The 23,671-nt window shown below is 37.9% G+C and overlaps 1 protein-coding gene across 4 annotated transcripts in view; it reads right to left on the reverse strand.

Annotated features, from left to right (window-relative positions):
• Positions 1–470: 470 nt before the first annotated feature.
• Positions 471–23,671, reverse strand: part of ST18 (ST18 C2H2C-type zinc finger transcription factor) — a 181,865-nt gene continuing 158,664 nt past the window's right edge. For all 4 annotated transcript variants that reach the window (XM_071737528.1, XM_071737527.1, XM_071737530.1 and 1 more), the window contains 10 exons: positions 18,373–18,488; positions 15,697–15,759; positions 14,842–14,910; positions 9,726–9,788; positions 9,550–9,630; positions 8,298–8,519; positions 6,533–6,621; positions 4,921–5,024; positions 2,520–2,663; positions 471–1,711 (listed from right to left, as the gene is read on the reverse strand). In XM_071737528.1, coding sequence (XP_071593629.1) covers positions 1,571–1,711; positions 2,520–2,663; positions 4,921–5,024; positions 6,533–6,621; positions 8,298–8,519; positions 9,550–9,630; positions 9,726–9,788; positions 14,842–14,910; positions 15,697–15,759; positions 18,373–18,488 — 1,092 coding nt within the window. In that variant the 3' untranslated portion in view covers positions 471–1,570. The remainder of the gene's footprint in view (positions 1,712–2,519; positions 2,664–4,920; positions 5,025–6,532; positions 6,622–8,297; positions 8,520–9,549; positions 9,631–9,725; positions 9,789–14,841; positions 14,911–15,696; positions 15,760–18,372; positions 18,489–23,671) is intronic.

Consider the following 23,671-nt stretch of genomic DNA (forward strand, 5'->3'; position numbering starts at 1 on the left):
AGGCACATATGCACATGAGGTGTGTGTGCATACAAAAAAGGCAGTTTAGCTGGTTGTTTATACCTTTTTCTTAAAAAAAATAAATTATAAAAAAAACTTTTGAAACAATGCTCTAAGTACTTACAATCCCTGAAATAGACATTGCCTCTGTTTGTAGCCACTGCTACTTTTCTGACGGATTCAGAAGTTCCACCCCCCAGGCTAACCGGATACCGAGGTGCACACCAGCAGCTCCACCCAAGTGCTGCACCTCTGTCTCTCTGGATGCTCTGCAGTAGCACTTGGTACCCTACCAAAAGACTGTTAACAGATTCAGTCTCAGCCTAGTCTTAGTGAAGAAGGATGGGAGAAACCAGTCATGGTGTTGCTACCGTTCGTTCAAGGAGAACAGCAACCACCGTTGTGCTGGAGTGGTATTATTCCCCTCCAAGAGCACTCTCAGCTCACTGAGAGTGCCTCAGACTCACTGCCTTCTCAGCTGCCCTGAGGTTCAAACCAGTATTAAATGCCATTTCAGGGGAGATGTGTTCGGTTCACTACGTACAAAGCCTTCAGCTTGGGATGCGTCTGCGTTTCTCAAATCCAAATCCATAGCAATACCGGTCACTTGGTTAAAACCTCAACCTCTCCTACTAAAAAAGTACCAGCCCTATCAAATTATCCTTCTTGTTTAGAGATAATTGTCATTTTCCTCCGTGAGCTAACTGCGAAAAAAAAAAACAAAAACAAAAAAACAAACCCAAACCTGCAGTGGCAAAATAAATCTGAAGTTCTCTTGAAACATTTTAAATAATCATTCGCATAGGCTAAATCACACAGCCAAGTCAAGTGCTTTGCTGATTGCTATATTTCATTATTGCTAACGTGTTCTTTAACACACTGTTCTCCAGCATACTGTGCTTTTAAGAGCCCAAGTTCCCCACTAGTGGGAGCCGTTTATCTTCTCATTCCATGCATCTTCACATCTCATGTTACAGCAAACCCATTTCTGATACAAAGCCATTATAAAAAAGCAGGATGTGAGGAAAATAAAACTAGAACCATGGTTCAGTCATTTGTTACTTTCATAGTTTTTTTTTTTTTTTTTCTTCCTGTACAAACCCAGCAAGTTATTTAATTTACAGTATAACTTTTCAGTCTATTTAAAATCCCGTTGGAAAATAAATTAATAAACACATTTGTAAAAATATGGCAGGCCGCAAAAATGCTGTTAAAAGATAAAAAAAACAACTCTTTGATTAGAAATAAATAAAAAATATAAAAAATAGTCGCACACACTTTTTACATTCACTTTACAAAAACTGAGTGCAAAAGAAGAAAAAAAAAGGAATTGTACTGAAATAAATACAATATACTAACAGAGTGCATTGCTGTTAATACAAATAGTCTGTTGTGGTTTTATTTTTTTTTTTTTTTTTTTATGTCAGCTGGGAAAAAATTAGTGCAATGTTGCAATTGTAAATGCAGCATGGCAACCTACACCCCTTAGCAGTAGTACATGAACTCCTAACAGATCCATCTGGAGTTTACTGCTGTTAAGTAATTTCTGTTGCCCAGCAGCTTTCACATCCTACACATGGATGCCCTTCACTGCTTGTTTGATACTTTCCAGCAGAGCTTTGCATTCAGGGGAATAGTCCCGTTCCAGATTGCTGTACATGTCTGTGAGTGTATTTACATATGCTTCGAAATTCTGCTCACTGATTGGCCCCTATATGAAGACAAAACAGATTATAATTGTAGGAGATGAAATTAAGGCCAAAAGAGCCCCCAAACATCCAACCCCAAAGCATGGTAAAGCAGCGATATGGCAAATGGGGAGAAGCCATCAACAGGGCAGCCATCCAAATTAATGGAGGTTTTGTAGAAATAAAGGGAGCTGCACGTTTTGGGGGAACCAAACAGCAAGGAAAAGGGCTGGAGTTTTTATCACCGGTGTAACTTGCTTATTTATTGCATCCTTTTTGGCTCTGGGATTGTGGCTGATGTCCCTGTAACTGTCCTCTCCTAATCTCCCAGCAGCACTCTAGAAATTAAGAAAAGGGACTGTAACTCTGGAGAGCCAAATGACTTTTTTTTTTTTGATTTGGCCTGTGTTTGCAAGTGGTACATCAAGGACCTGGAGTCTTTGAGAAGGTACAGATTTGCTGGCTCCAGAAAAATCCTGTCTGAAACAGATTAAAGTTTTGATCTAGGAGCAGAGGAAATAAGTATTCTCACTGTGAAGTTCTCACTCTCTGTGTAGGGCAGACATTCAGACAGGGAGGGATGAGAAAAAACCCTGTCCTGCATGGAGTGGTATAGGGCAGAGATACCAGGGCTGGCTCAGTCCTGGAAGAAACTGTACCTGCTATCACACAGATCTCAGGATCCAGCATCTCTGCACAGTAAATTAGGCTAAAAGACTTCTCTGCTAATGCAGCTCCAGTGCTCCTGATGGTCCCTCAGCTTTTTCATCTGCTTCAAGTGCTGGAAAAACAGTCTCAAAGAAAGTGTGAAGCTGCTGGCTGGGGTCTTACCATCTGTGGAAGCTGAATGTCAGCGAGGCTGGAGATGAGGGCTTGGCTTAAACCAGCTAACTCCTTCAACAGGCTCTCGTTGTTCTGCTCGATGAGTTTGTTCTCTTCTTCTATTGTTTTCAAATTGCTCTCCATAGATGTAATCTAAAAGACACAGGCAGGCACAAACAAGCAAACAGACAGACCCTTGTAACTGCAGTTTGAACCCAAAATACCAGTCATGTGATCATGAGAGTGGCCACCATGGAGCTGAAACTCAGGTATGCTTTTCTTAGGATAGGCATAAATTCTCCCCAGAATATTGAGTAAGGAAGATGCTCTGTTCTATCTGGCATGACTGACTTTGCTGCCTGAACTTTGTGGCAGTGTGGCACTGGAGGGTGCCCTCCAGTGGGAGGAGAGGGTTGGGCTGAGGGGAGGAAGGTCACCGTGGAGCTGCAGGGCTGGCAGAGGGAAGGAGAAAAGAAGCTGATGTTTACATTGCTGTCCTGCTCTTACAGCATCCCTGATGATCGACCACAACAGCAAGGACACAGGTATCAGCTGCTGTGCTACTTTCTTGCCCCTCTCCTGGGTGGAGGGAAGAGCTGTGGGCTGACTGGGATTTGATAGGGCTAACTCTGGAAAGAATAAAATAGAGTGGGAAGGGAACTGAGAGGCTGAGCTCACAATGATCATCACAAAGATGGTCTCTGACCAACAGAATGGAAATAAGGGGTTTGGAAAGAAGAGGACAAAGCATTCGGGGTAGCAAAACTATATGTTTTTAGCATAAAAGCGCTGGGAATATACTTAGCTCTGAAAACTTGTATGTAAAAAGAAGTGCTGAGAAGCCAAAGGCAGCGATGGCAGGGTCTTGTTTCCAGCTGCCCAGCTCCTTCCCCTGCAATAGGCAGTGAGGCAGTGGAGCAGGGCAGAATCCAAGGTTTCCACCCCTGCCCCTGGCCAGGCCTCCACAAGGAACAGAATAATGGAGTCAAATCCATGGCTGTTACAACCATCCCTCTCTTCTTTAAGATGCACACCTCTGTACCATGGAATTGGCTCCTGCTATGGCCACTTCCCTTCCTCACAACAAAACTGTCCCCCTGGGCAGAAACCCCTTTTTGTCTTCATCTCATCCACAACTTTTCCTCTTGAGGGTGAGTGCAGCAGCCTAATATCTGTCTGGGCTGGAGTAAAAGGGACTAGAGAAAGCTCTGTATGAGATGTGTTGCTTCAGCCGTAGTTCAGCTCAGGCTTTGTGGGTCAGATCTGCCTTCCCCAGGAAGCAAGCCATAGGAGAAGAAATTGAGCATATCAATTGGGTGATCTCTGTGCAAATAACAGTGATCACCAGAGAGAAATTAGTTACATGTCCATAGGCACTGAATACACCCTCCCTCACTGCTGTGCTGTTTGGGATGGATATCCCCAAACCCCTGGCAGTGTGAAGCCAGGTGGTTTAGATCCAGCATAATTATTTAGACCATACACATGATGGTTATTACACAACCAGCACGAACCAACATGTAACCATATCCCTCTGTATTTCCCCATTCCAGTGGGGCACTGGAATGAAATACAGAGAGGTATGGTTATACTCAGTTTGTTTTTCACTCACTTTCAGTTCAGAGTCCTCTTTAAGAAACTTTTTCTTGAAATTATTTACCTAAAATATTAAGCTTCTGCTCTTGATTTTACTCAGTCTGCCCAGGTGAACCCCCAGATACATATTAAAGTCTATGTTAGGATGAATATATAGAACTCTATAGAACCATTATCAGCATGTTAAAGCCAATTTAATTTCTTCAGTATACAAAAGAATGAAAGCAAATGACTCTTTTCCATAGCTCCCATCAAACTTGTCTGCTATACAAATAAGTAAAAGGCATCCATTCTTTACCAGGTATTGCCTGGAGGCAAAATCCAGATCGTTTGAATAACTGATAGTGGGTGAACTGAACTAGGGAGATTTTCTTATGTACACATAAGAACCACATCAACTTGCATTAAGAGTTAGAGTGTGCTGTTAAGGGGTAATAACCTGCCTAAAAAGCACAGTCATTGGATTCTTCATGGTTTGATCAACAGAGGTCTGGTGAACAAAGGCAAATGAATGGTTTGTTTGGTAAATATGTTTTTTTCTGCTTCCCAAGATTAGCTCCAAACTGCCTTGAATTTTTGGTTTACCAGATCTTTAAGATGATACCCTGGAATATGCTGCTGATTTACAGAAAAAAAAAAACCAAAAACTTAACAAAAAGGCAGGTAGGGTTTTGATATTTTTAAGTGCCACGGAGTGATGGGAAAACAAGTGTGAAGGAGACTGCTTAAACATACTATTGGCATAGCATTTGTTTATTTATTGTGCTTAAATGTAGCATAAAGAAAAGGTAAAAGTGTCCCATCAATGTCATACCTGGGTTTGAAGTTTCATCATGTCAGCTTCAATTTTAAGATTAGATTCATTCAGTTCTTTTATTTCCTCATCCAGGTGTCTGATTTCTTCATCACTCTCAATACCTACAAAGAATTGAAATTACCAATATCATGTTTTAAGAGTCCATATATAAGTGGATGTATGAGTAACAAGCTGTTACTTGTTACTAAATACAATTAAGACAAGCTTTTCATCAAACGGTTGATCCTTAAATTGCCCCTTACTTTGCTTTTACTGTCAAAAATGTTTCCTAACTGTAAAAATTCTGTGAGCTGAAACATAGAAGGGGCTTTCTCAGTCTGTGTTTCTCAGTTCTGTTTTTCCAATGCAACATGCAACTACAGCCTGGAAGGTACAAAAAGTCAAAAATTGCGTAGAAAGAGGGATGTTTATCAAAGTATCAGGGTGTATTTACAATGGGGTTTTTTTGTTTGTTTTAAAAGAAATATAACAACAACTCATCTGTTGCAGGAAACACCCCAGAGTAAAATGTCCAGTATAATTTGTGACTTTAGAAAGATCATCTGTATCTTTTTCTGATCTTACAAGAAGTTCTGTGGGGGCAAATCTCCATGAAGAATAACTTCAAGAAGCAGAGACTTAGATACATGTAATAACAGGGAAATATAAGTAACAGCAAAACCAGAAAATTTCATAAGGCTAACAAGTATTATAGAAAAAACAAAACAAAACAAAACAAAACAAAACAAAACAAAACAAAAAAAAAAAAAAACAAAACCAAGAAAAAAAAGAAAAAAGGAATGAAGTAGGATAGCAGTGGAAAAAAACCTTCAAGTCTTTACTGAAAGCCTCGTGCTGAAAAATATTGGCAATAAATTTTCCTCTTTCTGTTTAATGTAACTCTGAGATCAACTCTACCTTGAGATTTCTGCCACTGTTCTTTATACTTTAAAACCTAGAGGCCTGAGCTGAGTCTACGGGGGAGACAGCTTGGGAAATCTGTAAGCAGCAGTCCCTGCCCCAGTGAAAAAATGGGCACATGGAAGCAAATTCATTTGCCCAGCGTAACACAATCGTTCTGCTCAGCAGTTGGAGGCATAAAGAATAAGTTCTTTGAACCCTGGCTCAATGCCCAAATTTCTAAAGCATGTTGTGCATGAAAGGAGATTCCTTCCCCCATAATTATTTGATAAAGACACTTGGGTTAGCAAAATTGTCCAAGTACTGCACAGATACTGAACCATGTAGTATGGTTCAGTATAGGGAGAGGAGTCAATTTCTGCACACAATATTTAACCCTTCTTACCTTAGTCATCAAGTAGCTAAGTCCTTATGATCTATAAGTAAAAATTTATTAGTAATAACATTAGTGAAAGCATTTCCAAACCTAGGAATAATGCTGTGAGACAAGATGAGAGCACAGTCTCAATGCTGAGTTATTGTGGTGTGAATGAGAAAAATTTTAAAATCTCTTATGCAAAGATTTTTGTTATTCAAGTTTTGTTATTGCTAGAGACAACTGAAAGGAGTGAGAATTAATGCCAGAATGGCATAAGGGGGCATAACTATAAATGGGAGTCAGGGCCCTTCTATCTAAATAAATGTCATCATCTTTTACAAATCTCCTTACCACCACTTGCTTTAAGCTTGATAGTCATTAATTCTTCCGAAATTTTGCCCTTTTTTATGGCTTGTGCATTCAGAGGACAACCAGACAGGCTGAAAGGGATAGGAAAAAAAAAAACATTAGCACCCACTTGAAAATGGCAACAATCCTTTCAGGCAATATTATCATGCACTCGGACAGACCTCTGTACCCAAGGTCACATCAGTATCTCCATTATAGCATAGCTTCAGGGAATGACATAACTCATAGAGAGCCATTTAACTCTATATTCCAGCTTGAAAATTGGCACAGAAATCTCAGCCTATAAGGAAACAATTCTTAAGCTTATTTCAGAATAATAAAAATAGCAATAGCAGCTACTGATAAGATATGTGAAGATGCATTTACAGAATTCTTGAAATTCCAACATATATAAATTAAAACTGTCTCCTGTTTTTATTGAGGGCTTGTGCTCCAGAGGAGAAGGTCAGTACTGTCCTTTAAAATGGCAAGTTTACTAGCCTAAAAAAATTTAGTTAATGTGATAATTTCCATGGTGCTCAACTACTGTATCATTCTGTTGATACATAATAATGATCAATACAATAATAACTCTAAATATACCCTATAGACTGTAATAGTTTTTTTGAATGGTTCTATTATATAGTCAGTGTGCTTTTTAACCACTGTTCACATTAAATTACATTTTGCTATTTCAAAGCTTACAATTTCATCAGCTGGTAATTATCTGAGGCAATTTTTATAGCCCACTAAAGAGCTAAGATGAATTGCACTGTCTTAATACTATCTTTATAAATAACAAAGAAGAAATACTCATATGCTGAAGAACTGGCAGAACGATTTGTATTCAGATGTAGTCAAGTAAAGAGTGAAGGAAAATTTTTTTTGAGAGGAAGATGGTTGTTTTTTATGTGTGTGTAAAAATTAAAACCAAAAATCCTAAAAGATGTGATGTTTCCACATGGAAAAGAAAGTGAGTTAAAGTTAGCTACACACTAAGCTAAAAGCAATGCATGCAGAGATGTTAGTTCCCTAGTTCTAAAATGCTGCTTAATAACTCCACCCAGAGCATGTTATTAAAGGGAAGAATGTCTGAAATCATTAAGTTACTTGTTAGGTTTCAAATGTCCTATTCATAAAGTTGTATTTTCTACCTTATTTTAACCAACATGATCTTGATTGTGATCCAGCCTTATGTAGAAGCTGGTGATAAGGAGTGTTCATTGTTATTGGTTATATGCATGATTCTTTTTTTGTACGGATAGTTTTCTTTGTAAGATTGTTATAAATTTAAACTTTTGAGATCCACACATGTTTACTTTTTCCATGTGGCTTCAGCTATTTAAACACAAAGTTTATGAAAAGGGATTTTCCACTAGTAGAAAGATAAAATAATTGTAGCAATTGTTCTTGCTAAATCTTTCCTGGTGACAGGTCAATGATATTTGCATCTGCTGTAAATGATATATGATACAAATTCATATTTGCCTAGGAAAGAACTCTATTAAACTTCAAACCATATAGGAACTGTGCTACTCTGAAGAAGAGACCTTGCAAAGTCACACAGCAATGAGAACAAAGATAAGGAGTAAAAGTTGATCTCAGCTCTCTGAAAGTTATCCTGATCCATGCTACTTCAGCTGCAATATAAACTATGTTGTTACTTTAAAGGATTTCAGCACAATTTATTCAGACTGTAACCTCACGCGTTGCCAATTGAACAGTAGAATGTTACAGAAAAATAAAAAAAGAAATCACAAAGTTATACCTTCTGTGGGTGACAAAAACATTATTAACATGACCCAGCCCGTTGCAGCCTGGCAAAGGACAGTGTGGCAGCTCTTGTTTGTTCAGTTTCCAGGATAGTGAAGACCCATTGACAGGACTCTCCTTCTGTCTCTTGGCAGCCAAAGGACAACCAGAAGCAGTGCGATGAGAAGTGTATTTACCTGATATGTGACCTTGGCCATCACAGCCTATCACTGGACATCTACAAAAACACAGCAAAAAAACCCCCATTTTCACTGGAGAGAGCAGGTGAAGTCAGTCTCAAGAAAGACTGATAATAATAATTCCAGCTGCTTGTGTCACTTTGCATTAATGAATTAAGACTCTGTCCCTAGAGGCACACTGTACCTGAGCATCCAATTCATGTCAAGCTGAGTTGTGGAGGTTTAGCTGATCTTGAGATTAAGCAATTTACAATAGAGTCATACAGCCTTAGAAACTAAAACATTCATTTAGATGGTATTTTACCAGAAAAAAAATTGAAATTCCATAACTTGCAATAAATCCCACTTCTACAAGTGTATGGGAAGTCAACGTTCTCTCTTCTCTATCTAGGTTTCTGGCATGAAGCAGGGGGTGGGCTCCTGTACCTGGAAAACTTGCCTCATCTTGAGCAAATACTTATAAAGAAAGGTTTGGGATTTATTTTTGCCTTAGTCTATGTTAGGTAGCCTCTCACGTATCATTAGCAAGCACTAAGAACATTGTATGCAACTCAATCTTTGTATCTATATTCTGGCAGCTATCATTTACTGATTTTAATGGAATGTGTGTTTAAGTCCGAAATGTAGTGAAACGGTTTTCACTTTAAGCAAAGTTTTGGTTTATCTGCAAAGGAAAGACATGAGATGTAAATTTAAGTTCTCTGGGACTTATTTTTAAGGTGTCACTCTGATTTAATTAGATAACATGTTAAGATTACACTATAGGCAGAAATAAAAAATGCTTCATTTTTGCCAATTTTTCCAGACAAGTGGCACTTTCATAGCACTGTTTAAAATAATTGGACCAAAGCAAGAAGATACAGCAATCCTTCATCATTGTTCAAGCTCTTAGGTAATGGACTCCAACAGCTTTGGTGCAAGCAGAAACACTTGCTTTGGCTCCAGCTCTGGGCCCTATCCTCACATGGCTCAGATTAACCAAGGAATCTCCTAGGATGCCTCAAACCTTGAGCTCTTAAGGTCTTGTCTCCCCCTTCCCTGGTGGTAGCACTCTGCTTTTGTACTCACTTAAGTTCAGGGTCTTCTTTTTCTTCCTTGGTAGGAGTCACTTTGATACCTCCTTTCCTGGCACGAGGACAACCAGATAAACTGAAAGAAGCACACAGAATAAAACCCACTTCTTCCTGCTGCTGCTTGCTGAGAACACTGAGTGCTACAGCTCTGTGCAGTGGGTTGGATTTTACCTTCTGTGGGATGCATAGTTTCCTGTCACGTGGCCAGAACCATCACAGCCAGGTGTCGGGCACCTATAGGGTAATACAGGGAGCATACAAAATACAGTTTCAAAGGTACACAGGAAATAACAAGTACATTCTGCATTTTATCTATTGCGGAAGAAAGAACAACAGAGCTTTTTTTGAATAATTAAAAAAACACAATGAAAGGGGCCTGTTCTTTTTTAAAAAAAATCAGCAAAACTAGTGTTTTCTCTCTTATAACAGATTTCTGGTAAGGGGTATGAAATACGTTGCATATTATCTCTAGATTTAATAAGTTTATAACACAGTTCGCAACAAATATTTTTCCTTGTACAAGATCAACGTTACAAAAAAAAAAAAAAAAAAAAAGGCAGCTTGATATACATCTATTTGTAAATGTACTGTTTGATATTCATCTGATGTTTTCAGGTGCAGACATAAATAAGCACTTTGCCAGTATTTACAGAAGGAAAAACAGAAGCAGAAAAGCAGCTTCACTTGCAAGGATCAGTATATGATAACCAGAATTTGAATTTAAAAATCTGTATATTCTAACACTGCAAGCATACAACAGGATCATATCTTCCTAGCTATAGATTCTATTGGGTATTCAGCTTGGTAGTTGGACTGTGCTTATGTGTCAGAGTTAAGTGGTTTCTGTTTGCATGTGTGTGCAACAAACAAGCCTTTTCAAATATGAATGTTTAATACTAAAACATCCACACAATGAAAATAAAAAAACCTGCCTGTTGCTGTGTTTTTGCTAGTAGCCTGGGAAGGTGGACTTCTTGCTTGCTGGTCATGCATGAAGAAGGTGCTCCAAAAGTCAGCAGTTCTTTCCATTAATTTCTAGGGGCCTGGAGCAGGACTTAACTGCTAACACCTTCTGTCTCAGAAGTTCAGATACACATTTGTGGTTTTTTTCCCCATTTGAGGCTATTATACTTCTTCTGTGGATTTTTTCCTTTGTTTTGGGTTAGGCTTTTTGCTTGTTTGTTGTTTTGGTTTTAAGAGAAGAGAAATACCGCTCAGCACACAAAGAAGAACAAAAAAATATTTACCTGCAGAAGTTGTGCCAGCAGTTTCTGTGTTTCTATATTATAGAGCATGAAGTTCCTATGCTAAGCATCCTTGAGGGCCTTTTGAATAGCTATGATTTTTACAGAGTATCAGAGTTACAGAAAGAATTGTGCCAATCTTGTACCAAACCGTTAAGGAAACTTTTTACCTTTTTAGGGGTCTCATTCATTATTGAATCTCTCCTGAGTTGAGGAAATGGGTGATTTAATCTAGTCCTTGGTAAACTGCCATAGAAAACACCTACAGATTTAATTGTAATAGCACATCTGAGTGTGCAGGTGTATCTCTTCATAGAATATTTCAAACTGTTTTCCTGCGAACAATTAATTTGTCAAAAATGTGATTTCTTTTGGACATGACCAAATTTATTCACTGATTCAAGCAGGATTCAGCAAATAATTTCAACTGAAGGGGAGAATTTTTTTTAAAGTTAACGTCAAAACATTTCATGGGGATTTTTTCTGAACAAAATATTTTGGCAGAATGACATGCCTCATACTGACAGCAAAGGTAGAGGTTGGGTTGCAGAGTGCCAGATATGTTTGAATATGTAGAGCTAAATGCTGACCTGTCTGAGTTTGGGAGAAGGACTGGGCACAATGTCAGGTGGAGCAGGCAGCAAGGGCAGATGTCTGGAGAGCATGAATGCTCACAAGTAAATCCAGAATACCTGCCAAGTACTATGGGTAATAATTTTGGCTACTTTTTTAGCAGATACCACAGATGGAAGAGCTGTCCACACAGAATGTATGTGGATTTTAATTCACTTAGAACTCTTTGTGGAAGGTGTTCAAATCTAAAAGTTATGGACGTAAAAAAGACACTGGACTAAATTCAAGCTTCCCCATCTGTATTTTTCACATCTGGAAGCAGATAGATTTCACAACCAGATTAGTGTCCAAGGTTTTCTTGAGGCCACAAAAGATCTGAGGATGAGATATTATCAATACTGCTGAAATTACTAGATGATATTTCAGGGGTACTACTAGCAAATTAGTAAGAAATTTCACCAGCAAGTCTCCTAAGCTTGGTCACTGTGTTTTCAAAATATCAGTGATATCTTGGTATGGATTGTGAAATTCCACAGTACAAGATAAGGCAGCAATGTGTTGCCTTATAGTCAGTAATGCTGTGGATCTTCATCAGCTTTTAACTAGTTTATGAGTTTGAAATGGTGCCCCAGCCTCAGGATTCATCCTCTGTTATAGATTCCTGTGCAGAGCTGAGAAAATCACATTTACATTGGATGGCCAGAGGTCTCAAAAGCTCAAGCTGAAAGATGCCAATTGTCAAGTGGGTGTAGGCTACATATTCTTGTAGAATAAACTTTGTTTTCCAACACTCCTGATGATTTCATATAGAAATTCTTGTAACTGTGCATTGAATACTTGCTTTTTTGTTCTCTTCTCCAAGGGGCTTGCTTTTTGTTTAGGTAGATGAATTACAGCTGCATGTAAAACTGATAAAATTAGGAGCAGATCTAGGAGCATTTCTGGTGATTTTACACCCTAGAAAGCTCACAGGGTTGCTTGGACATGAACTGTTATAGCAAACCCACAAAGGTGAACTAAGAAAACCAGTGACTGAAATATGTCATGCTGCCTATGGAATATGGATCAGTACCAACATGCTGTATGTATGATATCTCACTGAAAGAACTACGAGAATATCACCTAAAATATTACATTTAACCACAGAAACAACTTGTCTAAGGTTAGTACTGACTACCTATTTCTTAGAGTATCTGAACTGAAAGTAAACATCTTTAAATATCTTTAAATAAATATCTTTTAAAAGTACACTTTTACAATTCTTTAAGGCTTGATAAGCAAGCTCTTTGGTGAAACAGGATAATCAGATATAATTATCCCTTATAGCTTTAAAATTTGAGTCACCGGCTGTACTATGTTTTCATTTGACCATTTCAGATTGTTCTGTGCAGCAAGAATCCTCAGATAAAAAATTTCTTGAAATTGACTCAAAGGCTCTCTTTCTGAACAGATCTTCCTTATTTTCAAACTGTAGATCACATGGAAGCCTTGTATCTTTGTTGGCTTAGAGTTTCATAATCAAAGCCAAAATCATATCTTGATTCTGGCAAATGAAACATGGATAACATTTGGAAAAATACACAGCTTTTTCATATTGATGCCTAACTACATGAGGGTACTTCTGTGGCCTGATTCAGTGAACATTTATGCCCTTTGCTCACAGAGTAATAGTAAAGTTAACTATTGATATGACTACACTATACCAGTGCAAGCACAATTGTGTTTTTTGGAATAAGATTTCATTTATCCAGCACATGCTGAAAGCAGAGTTCTGTTTAAAATATCACCTGAACTATGTTTTCAGGAATCTAAAGTAAGGTGGTTGCATTTGTGGAAAAGATTTTTATTTAGCCCCTTCTCCTTTTGCAAATTGTCTGTGAACAGATTTTGAATTTTGCTCTTTTTCTTGTTAATTGAAATTAAATGCTAAGTGTGTTATGCAACATATTTCTGTCTGTGAAATGTCCATGAACTTTGACTTTGTCTTTCACAACTCACTTATTATACATGGCGTACAGTGTGCAGTTTGTCATTTAAGTCATATGCTGTTGCTCCTCTTTCCTTATGGCATGACCAAAACTCTAGAAGCTTTAGTGGAAAAATAACCATATTGGTATGCAAATTTCCTTATTCACACATGAATATGGTGGAGGGGGAGCTACATGAGGAGCAACTATTCAAAATATTTGTGTGACTGTCTATGTATGGCAGAAAGCCAACAAAAGCAGGGACAAATACATGTGACTCAGCAAAGGATTTCAAATTCGTCAGCATTTTTGCGAGTCAGTTCCTTGCTTCTAGTGCTGCTCTTTTTAAAATAAAGTAAACCTAAATATTATACCTTTGAGATTAAGTGATGGAAAAACTGAAGCACTGTGCCAGTGTGTCAATTTAAGTGCTGGCATTGGGAACCACTTTAAACAGTTGGCCACGGAAAAGGCCTTTCTTTGCCATTTTGCTACATCTCCAGGAGTCTCAGCTCCATAGCTACCACCAGCTCAGCATTTTTTTTATAGCTCAAGTTGTCAGACTAAAGGATAAGGACATTAACATTTGAAGCTGAACACTGAGTCAAGCCTAAATGTAGTCACTGCTACTATTAATGCCATTAGAGCAGTGTAATAGTGCCATGATCAGACTTTATTTCCCTCTATCTGAACTAGAGATGAACCTAAAGGACAGAGAGGACAGTCACAGGATTCTCCTCTTTTTACATGCATTTATGAGTTTTTCCAAGCCATCTATTATGGGATCCAATTTTCAAGTTGCAGAGCAAAAGCTATGAAAGAACTCTAATTATCCTTTCCTCTTCCCCATATCCTTATTGACAAAGCCAATTCAATGACTAGATGACTGGTTGCCAGTGCCTCTCTTGACTACAGATTTTTGAAATATTCATATGTCCCTATACATCTGTCTATATAGCAGAGCATGCACAGTCCTTTTGTAAATGACATTTCATGGTGAGAATTATGCCAGCACAAAATCATACGACTTGATGTCTGTTTCAGTGACATTATACTCATAGTATATGGTAGTGAACGTCAGAAAATGATTTGCAGGAATTCTGGTGTCATTTGTAGATTTATCCTAGCTAGATTTATTTCTGACTAAATAATTCTAATTTATTCTAACTGGATCAGACCAAGTTATTTTCCAGCTAAATTTTGCATGTTAGATATTTTCTAATTTCTCCCTGATTTGGAAATACTGCAAAAGCAGCATCTCTCCTACTGTTTACACTTTTTCCCCAAGGTCCCAGTTACTTCACAAAAATAAGTGATATAAAAATGAGGAAAGAGAAATTAAAAATTCTATTTCACTCAATAGCTTTCAAACCAATTCCCTTCAAATTTCAGACAAAGGTTTGATGTTGCTCAGAGCAATTCAAATGAGCAACTGAATTAACACAGGGGACACGCTGATCAAAGATAAGTAAGAATAACATTTGTGGTATTATCAACACTTACTTAAGCTCCTGAGAATTAGCAGCCATAAGGGATTTCAATGTCTTGTCAGCTAATGGGCATCCAGAAACACTGACAAAAAAAAAAAAAAAAAAAAAAAGCATGAAAAGTTTTACTAAAACAGAATATTTTTTTTTTCCTAACCTAACAACTTCTAGACAATCTATGATTTATTATGGTAAAAAAGTTGTCCTCAAGTGTTTGCTCTTGGGAAAGGAGGAACAGCAATTACCAGGCTGTAGCTCATAAATTACTGGAAAAATATGGGGTTAGGAACAAAGGTTTCAGAGTCTCTGTAAAGCTTTGAATTGAGAGGCAGTGGTACACAGAGCCCTTCTTTAATGGAGGGCAGGTGGAGCATCTGGTCCATGTGGCTGGGAAAAAGCAGAAACTTTCCATCCTACTCCCAGAAAGAAAGTCAAGCAATTATTTTTTTCAACTCCTAGACTGACAGTAGGCTGCTCTGAGGAAAATATTTAGAATCCTCAGATCATATTAGCGGATCTATGAATTTCAAAGGCATTTATGGAGAGATCTGCAGAAACCTCATTTAAAATCTCATGCTCCAGCATCTGTACAGGGTGCCTGTACACTTAGGGAAACACAAACTTTATTAAATGACTTATCTACAAGTCTCATCTAAGACATGCAGCTACAGGAATATTCATATACTGCTTAACTCCATCAGTTGATTGAGTCCAGACTTTCATAAAATATAACAGGAAAACCAGCCAAATGGATTGTTTTTATGCAAATTTATTTTGAAAACTTATCCATGGTTAAGGGTAAAAATGTTCAAAAATGACAGTAACGACAAGTAGCTTTGTTTCCTGCTTTAGGCTTCCTGCTGTCTCTTACCTACGGTGTGAGGCATAGTTTCCTGTTACATGACCGCTACCATCACATCCTGGAGTTGGACAGCTATGCACAGGAGATGCAACAATAAATTAGAGCAGGTATAATACACCCCACAGCACACCCTACCCTGCAGTGAATGGCATGATGATCCTTAGGGCAACCAACCACATTCATCATTACACACCTAAATATTATCATGACACTGCAGAAAACTAGCAACATGTACATGACATTTTTAGCTTTCAATTATTACTTGAAGTACAGATGGAAAACATTTTTCCTATTTCCACCTGATTCCACATTTCCTAAATGTTGGGGCTGAAGTTTCTGATCTGACCTCCTGTATAACACAGGCCAGAGAAAAGTAATATCAAAAATTATTCCCTCAACTTCTGACTGAAATGAGGTCACTTCTTTAGAAACACATCTGGTCTTTATTTACTGACATAAGTGAGAAATTAGGTGTTAGGGTTGCTTGCAAAACAGAAAGGACATCAAACTCATGTAGCTGAAGTTCAGAGAGAGCACAAAGGTTTACCAAGATGTTTCTCAGCCGAAGTCAGAAGTGATACAAAGGTGGTGTACATTTAGCAGAACAAATATACTCATTTATGCCAAGAGATGGAACTGTGCTTAATCTGGAGACGATGCTATGGCTTCTATTTCAACTCAGCCCTTCTTCAGTTATAGCTCTGAACTCATGTATCAAACATGTAATTTGTGCATGAAAAGGAGGGGGAGGGTGACTAAAGTATACCTTTTTACAGAATTATAAAACTCTCTAACACCAACTCTGCAGAGTCCCCTTATGAAGGGCTGTGTTTCTTTCTCTCATTGGCACATGGGTAAGAAGGGCAAGCAGAAGCTGTATGAAAGCTTTTAGCTAGTGCTCAATACCTGACATCCTTGCCTGGCTATTTTCTCTAAGCTGGCAGAGTGCTGGAAGTTTTTCAGATCCACCAAGAAAGCCTTAGGAAGATATCAGCTTCATTTTCACTGCCCATTTCAACCTGAGTAATACAGTTATGGGCAAGAAAATTCACACGGAGAAATAAAAAGCACATGCTAGGAGGTGGTGTTCATACAATAATCATGTCAGAAATTTTTCTCTGGAACTGCTTATGTCATATTATAAACTTCCTCATGATGGAGCCACCTGTATTGAATTGTTTTGTACAAGTTTTTAACTGAATATGATGACAGAAATGCAGTCTGATCCCTATATTTCTTCTAGGTTCTTCTGATAAATTTAAAGTGTTTCTTATTTAGTTTTATGGACAGCTACGTTTTAGATATGTATTTCTACTCACTCTGCAAGTAATGTAATAAACCCATTGTATGCTAGTAAATACTCTGAGAATTATTTGTGAGAGCAGAAAAGTATTTTACAGACATCTCAAAAAAGGTCAGTATCACAAAGGAATAAATATCACAAAAGAAAAGCCATTAGTCTTCAGCAAATAAACTCTCAGTGCTTTTTTTTATGCATTTGTTTTAGAAGAGGCAAAACAAAGCTGACCTGTAGCAATTTAGGTCATGAACTACAAGTGCAGATATAATGTGGTGAGCAGACAACACGCAGACTGCACGGCATGAGGGGAAAGAATCACTCTTCAGGGCAGCTTGCCCCAGGGAAATGTAAATTCTAGAGATAGAGGTGGATCTAACTGCTTCAGTGACACTGAATCTGGGGATCAGGACACAAGGTGACAGGATGAGATGTATTTATTGATGGGTGAGCCTGCAGTGATACATTATGGACTTATCATCACTAAGTAATACGGAGTGCACTTGCCTAGACAGACCTCCTCTGGTGTGGGACAAAAAGAAAAATGATTGCTAAGACCCAGTTGACTATTACAGGGAAAACACTGTATGGATATCAAAATGGTGTTGATGTGAATGCAAAGGGCTCTTGTGAAGAGCCTAGAGGAGATTTTAAAAAAAGTGACTCATGTTATGAGCTAGTTGGGCAATTTTACTGAATGATTCTGGACCGAAACAAGCTGTTGCATGCAGAAAGATTTAACAGAATTTATTTGCAGTTTTAGACAGTAGAGTTTTGGAATGTGAGACAGAGCAAGTGAGTTCTCTTTACTTGGGAAAATATAATATTAGCCTATTCTCCCAGAGTGTGAATTTGTGCATTACTGGATTTTCAGCAGAACAGAGTAGTCACCCGTGCTTTGAAGGAGGCAGAAGGAGGACTTAAATATTGATTTTTTTAAAAGGTTGGAATACCCTGAACCAGTTCCTGTTTTCTGTTTATCTTTTCATGAACTTTGCATGTTTCCTATCTGAGAAATCCCAAGCATTCCTACTTCTGCTTTTGGATCTATAGCAATTATTGTCCAAATAAAGTTTAATTATGCAAACATTAGCACAGCCAGCCCATAGCACACTACAAAACTGTCTGCTTTGTAGAAAGAGATGTTGCCCATTTGTTATCTAACCATTTGAGGAACAAGGAGTGATACTCACTATATTTGCCATAAACATGTCCAGACCCCCAGGGTTACTCTGGCTCATCTCAGCTCCAAACCTCATGTGTACCCAGTTTCAGACCAACAACAGGGAACTAACAATTTGCCAATGTACTCCAAACCAGCACCCAGAACAGCAGTGCTGTCAGTCTTTACCAAGGTAGAAGAAAAGGAGGCATTTTTTGTGACTCACGTGATGAGTTCCTTTTTCAGATCTCTTGAATGGAGCTTGGGTTTAGGACTTGGTATGGAGACATCTCCTGGATACTTCTTTTCCTCCACGTTCTCTGGAGAGCTCACTGGATCCTTCTGAAATATTAGATGAGATTGTGACAAAAGGTTTCTCTATTCAAGACCTCTCATACATTCAACAAATAACTTTATCTGGCAAGAAGACAACCTCTTGAAAAACCTGAAAACAAAGTCTTAAGAAACACTGGAGATTGATGAAAATAGTTTAGTACATCATAGTTTCTCATAGGCAGACTTTTAAAAATTTTGTGAAAGTATTTCTGAAGGCAGATACTGGTTTAAACATTAGACAGGGAAAATTTGTTTTTGATTTATAAAATGATTATAAAGGCCAAAGAAAAACATACAGGGAAATTAAAAATAGTTGTTGAATTTATAGAGCCAAATAAGACTTTGGCAAGCATGTTCCTGTTTTTTCTGTGCAAGTACATCACTGAGTTTTGTACACAAATGAAGTGAGTACCATTGTACTGTGAAGTACAAAATTGTAATTATAAATAGAACCTTGTATTTTACATACACATATGTAAATGCAAAGCTTTTCAGGTCTGTCACATGCTATTACTTATTACCTTATCCAAAGAGAAGATACTTGTTAAAATAAAAATCATAAGAACAAAACCACTTGGGATTAGTAGCAGGCTGCTAAGGGTAGTTCTTGATTTCTACAATTTATAGATTAAAATAATCACAGGTACAGTGCTGTTTGATAGACAGAAGAAACCCCAAGCATTCCCTCCCTTGGAAAGGTATTTCAGAATTTTGGAGTCCTGGAGGAAAAGGGAGTTTTTGTTTTCTGCAAAATATTTGATCACTTGAAAATAGCTTGGTTTCTACTGTTTTGAGAAATAATGCCTGCAAGTAATAATTTTTTAAAAAAAAAAGATATTTCTTTCCTTTCTGGAGGGATGCTTTGTGGATATTGTACTGTTCAAGAATCATCCAAAGCCCATGTTATTGATTATCGTATTTCTATTAACCCCATCTTGGACTTCTTATTGGTTTTGTGAGTCTCAGGCAGGTATCACCCTGAGATTAATCTGTAGGAACAGCAACTGCTGCCTGTGGTTGAAAGGAGAAACTCCCAGCTCCTGCTAAATTCATGGAGATGGTGCCATAGATGCTCTGGGCTCGTGCAGCTGTGGAACGTGCCAGGACAGAGGGGCAGGGATGTCTGCAGAGCTGTTAACTCAGAGCAGAGGGCTGAGGAGAATCTGGACTGGAAATGGAGATTTTTCCTAATGGGACTTGTAAGCTCTGCGGGGGTGTTTCTTCTAATAAAGCTTCCATATGGTCCTCAATTCTGGCAGCTCATCGTTGCCTGTTTGGAGGCTGGATCCTCAATATAACTTCCTTCTGCTTTCTGGTACTGGCTACCTACTGCCTTCTGAAACTTACACTACATATACATATAGAAACCATGTCATATTATTGCTGTATCAGTTACTACTGATTTTTGTAACCACGTTTGTGGAGTTTGTTTGGGAATATTCTAATCTGCTACAAATATAGAAAACAAAAATGCATATATTCAGCTTTTCTAAATGTACTTTCATGGTAATTATCAAGCAATTATTTTAAATAAATAAAATTTAAAAACCCCAAAACCAACACCTTAAAACAACACTGACATATTTCAGGCTTTTAGAAACGTGTTTATACTTTCAGATAAAGAGCAACAGAGAAAAGTAAAAACAATGAAAGGTATGCTGAATTGTTAGTACAGAAATAATAAATAGTTGAATCCTCCAAGTGTAGAAATTAAAATGCTAAACTACAAAAGTGGAAAAATAGGTGTCAGCTTTGTTCAAGATTAAAGAAACCTCAAAGAGTGTTTTCCAACAGTGAGTTAAATCCTGATTCCAGTGGCATATGGGGGTGGGTTTTTGCCACTGCAATCTGCAGTGTTTTGAGTTCCTATCCACAAATTCTGACCTGCCTTTCTTATATACACATAACTGCAATCTCCTAAAGGGATCATCACCAATGTCAGTATAAAATTAAAGCTCCCCAAAGAAACAACAAAATGGTGACCTTCTGTTACCAGCTGGAAGGGGTCAGATGTCAAAATAACTCCAAGAAATGGATATTTTCCACTTAATGTGGAGACTAGCTTATCACTTTCCTCTCTAACAACTAACATATAATAACAAACTAATTAAACTAACATGATAGGACACATCTGCATCCCTGAACTGAGGACCAATACTGTGTTTCTAAAAATTTAGTGCATGCCTTGTCTGGGTCCTAATTATCTATCCAGACCAGGCACACATCAGCCTCTCCCCCTTCTTATCAAAGGCACAACTGGAACCTGGAGCAAAGAGTGGTACAAAGACCATGATGTCCCTCCAGTGGGATGTGTGGTGTAACTCAGGATGCATCTGCAGCAAAGAAGAGAAGCCATAACTGTGCTGCAGGGTATATGAGTATTTGCATATATATATAATTTGTGCTCTTTATTTAAAATAAAATATATCTCTTGATATTTTGGTGGTGATGGACCAGAAACTTGTGTGTTATTCATCATGTCACTGTCTGATACCTGCTTCATAGAGAAGACTGATCAAGAATTATATGTGTATGAAGGCTTGAAAAATAGTGCAGTATTGCAGTTCACAGCTTTACTTAATGAGGTTTCACTGAGTCATTTAACAAAAAGAAGACTGCAAGATGAAGTTTGACATGTGTACATCTACAATCACCAGTATAGCTAATACTAGAGGCTTTAGAATTGCAGCTTTATAATTTTTTATCTCTGAAATAATATTTTTATTAAAATTTTATGGTGAATTTCCTAAACTGGCTTATTAAATTATTAGTAATTTTTTTAAACCAATAGCTATACACACATATACCAACACCTACGGTTCCGTAGTAATTGGCCTTTTGAAAAAGAAAAAATTATAACAAGGACCAAAGTGAGAATGCAGTTTGCTTCCTAGTTAATGTCCCTCAGCATATTTCCTAGGAATAATGGAGACATATAGACATTTAAGCAGGTGATTTCTTTAGCATTGTCTTAGCACTCTGTGGAGCACTAGGTATTATTCAAGCAACATGAAGTCTTCAGATGTGTAGAAGATGAAAAACAGAGACATTGCAAAAGGAATGTAGTCAAAGAAATAACAAAACTTTCTAGGCCTTTCTAGGAACTTACATCAATACATATGGTCCGAAAGGGATTCAATCTGTCTTAAATTAGTAGGTGGGATGTAAAGATCAAATATTTTTTTGTCCTCTGGACTTAAGGCTGAGCAGAGTGTCATTCTTTGGCTTGCCTGCTTCTCCAGGGATTTAGCTTCAGAGGGAGAGAGAATCCTTTGGGGAATCACCATTTTTTGGTCTGTTAGGTGATGATCATCACAGCTAGTTAGGTCCAACCTTATAATTTTTCCCTGCTCAATTTGAAGGGATTTATAATTAAATGCTATCAAAATTCTGAAGAATTTCAGACTAAAAGAAAAATCAGAACCATCCCAATTGGTCCAAACACTACTATTTTATGCAAAGAGCATGTGTGTATTCATGCATGCACACTACAGAAAGCAAGCAAGCAATGAAACTCCATTAATGTACAGATGGAAGTTTATATTGATTTCAGCAAAGACCAGAACATAATGGTAACATGAATAACAGATAATAGCATCTGGCACTTTTAACATTTTTAAGCCCTGAAATCTTTGGAGAACTGACAGTTGAACTAACTGACAGCTCTAGTTATTTCTCAGTGCTTTCCTTTTGGAGAGATTTTGAACTTTTTCCAAATCCAGAAAAAAAATTTTAAGGGGGCATCTGGACAGGCTATTTTGCTGAGAGAGAGAGAGACAATATTTTCTGGAAATTACCACCAAAATTAAGCAACTGTTGTGCATATGAACCAGATAACAATGAATTAGAAATAGATATAATCAGTCATTTTCTTTGCATGAGGACAACAGACAGTCTTTGATTTGCAAAGCAGAGCCTCAGGCCCTGAGATCACTGGACATGTCAAGACTCCCTGAGATGACAAAAGTTCACAGACAAGGTCTGGGGATAGATCCTCGATTAGGGACAAACCACTCAGTGTTGAGGAGCAAAGTGCAAGGGGCAAGAGTGCCTGAGCATGGACCTTTATGTCTGTCAGGTGTTCTGCTGGTGTCTTCAGCTCCCTGTGCTGGTAAGGGCAGGGAAACAATGAGCCACCCATCACAGGCTTCTGAAAGTTGAGCAGAGACTGGGAGGAAGCAAAGCTGCTTCTGCTACAGCTTCTCTGCTGAGCTGTGGTGGCAGCATGGAGGAAGAGCAGCCAGAAAAGCCTCTTTGCCAAGCCTGTGACATGGACTGATCCCTTGCAGCAAGGTGTTTCTCTTGAAGCTGGATGTATTTGCTCATTATGCAGCAATAATAGGGAAGAGCCTGAGCCCTCAGCCTGCTGTCTTGTGTCAAACCCACTCCAAAATGTTATTATTCTATGTAGAAAGCCAAACAGGGAGAAAAAAGTATTTAAAGCTTCATTAAAAACTCCAAACTGGGACATCTTTCAGTCTGTTCTTCAAAGGTATCACTTAGGCTTGTCCATGTTAATTACTAACATTTTATGTAATTAGCTTTTAAAAGTGCTTATGGACCCTTTCTGATTTAAGAAAAACACAAGCAATCCATGTTCTGACATCCAGGCTCAAGAGAAAAAAATAAAACCAAACTTGCCAGCAAAATAGTATAAGAAGGACTGTAGGACCCTATGCTGCCTTGTTGATAAGATGATATAAGCAGATACGGAAGGGCAAAACCAGAAACAAAACCAAAGTCAGTTTAATTACCGAGTTTGAAGTTGCAGTCTAGAAAGTTAGCCATTAAAGCTGGAAAGTTACTAAATAAAAGTATCTGAAATTTTAGTTGCTCATCTTTGTTCCTGCAACTGTCTTTTTGAGACTGGGCTTTTACATTTCCAAGGACAAGTTGAAGAAGGAAGACACCTTTATATACTCACCAAGTTTTTCCATGCTGTTTCCTTATTAGATAAAAAATATCTCAATTGGTAGAAATTATGTACATATCCTCTTGTCCTATTTATTGTAATAAAACCATTCAGGAATTCCTCACAATTTTGTATTTCTAAATTTTTGCTCTCAGATTGTCTTCTAGACCATTGGACTCAGCAGTGATATCTAAGACTCACTGGCAGGGATTTCTTGAAATATGTTAAATGCAAAATAAAAAGTCTGCCACTGAAAAAATATTTCAGCCAGAGTTCT

This window comes from Heliangelus exortis, chromosome 2, assembly GCF_036169615.1.
Source record: "Heliangelus exortis chromosome 2, bHelExo1.hap1, whole genome shotgun sequence".
Classification (NCBI taxonomy): Eukaryota; Metazoa; Chordata; class Aves; order Apodiformes; family Trochilidae; genus Heliangelus; species Heliangelus exortis.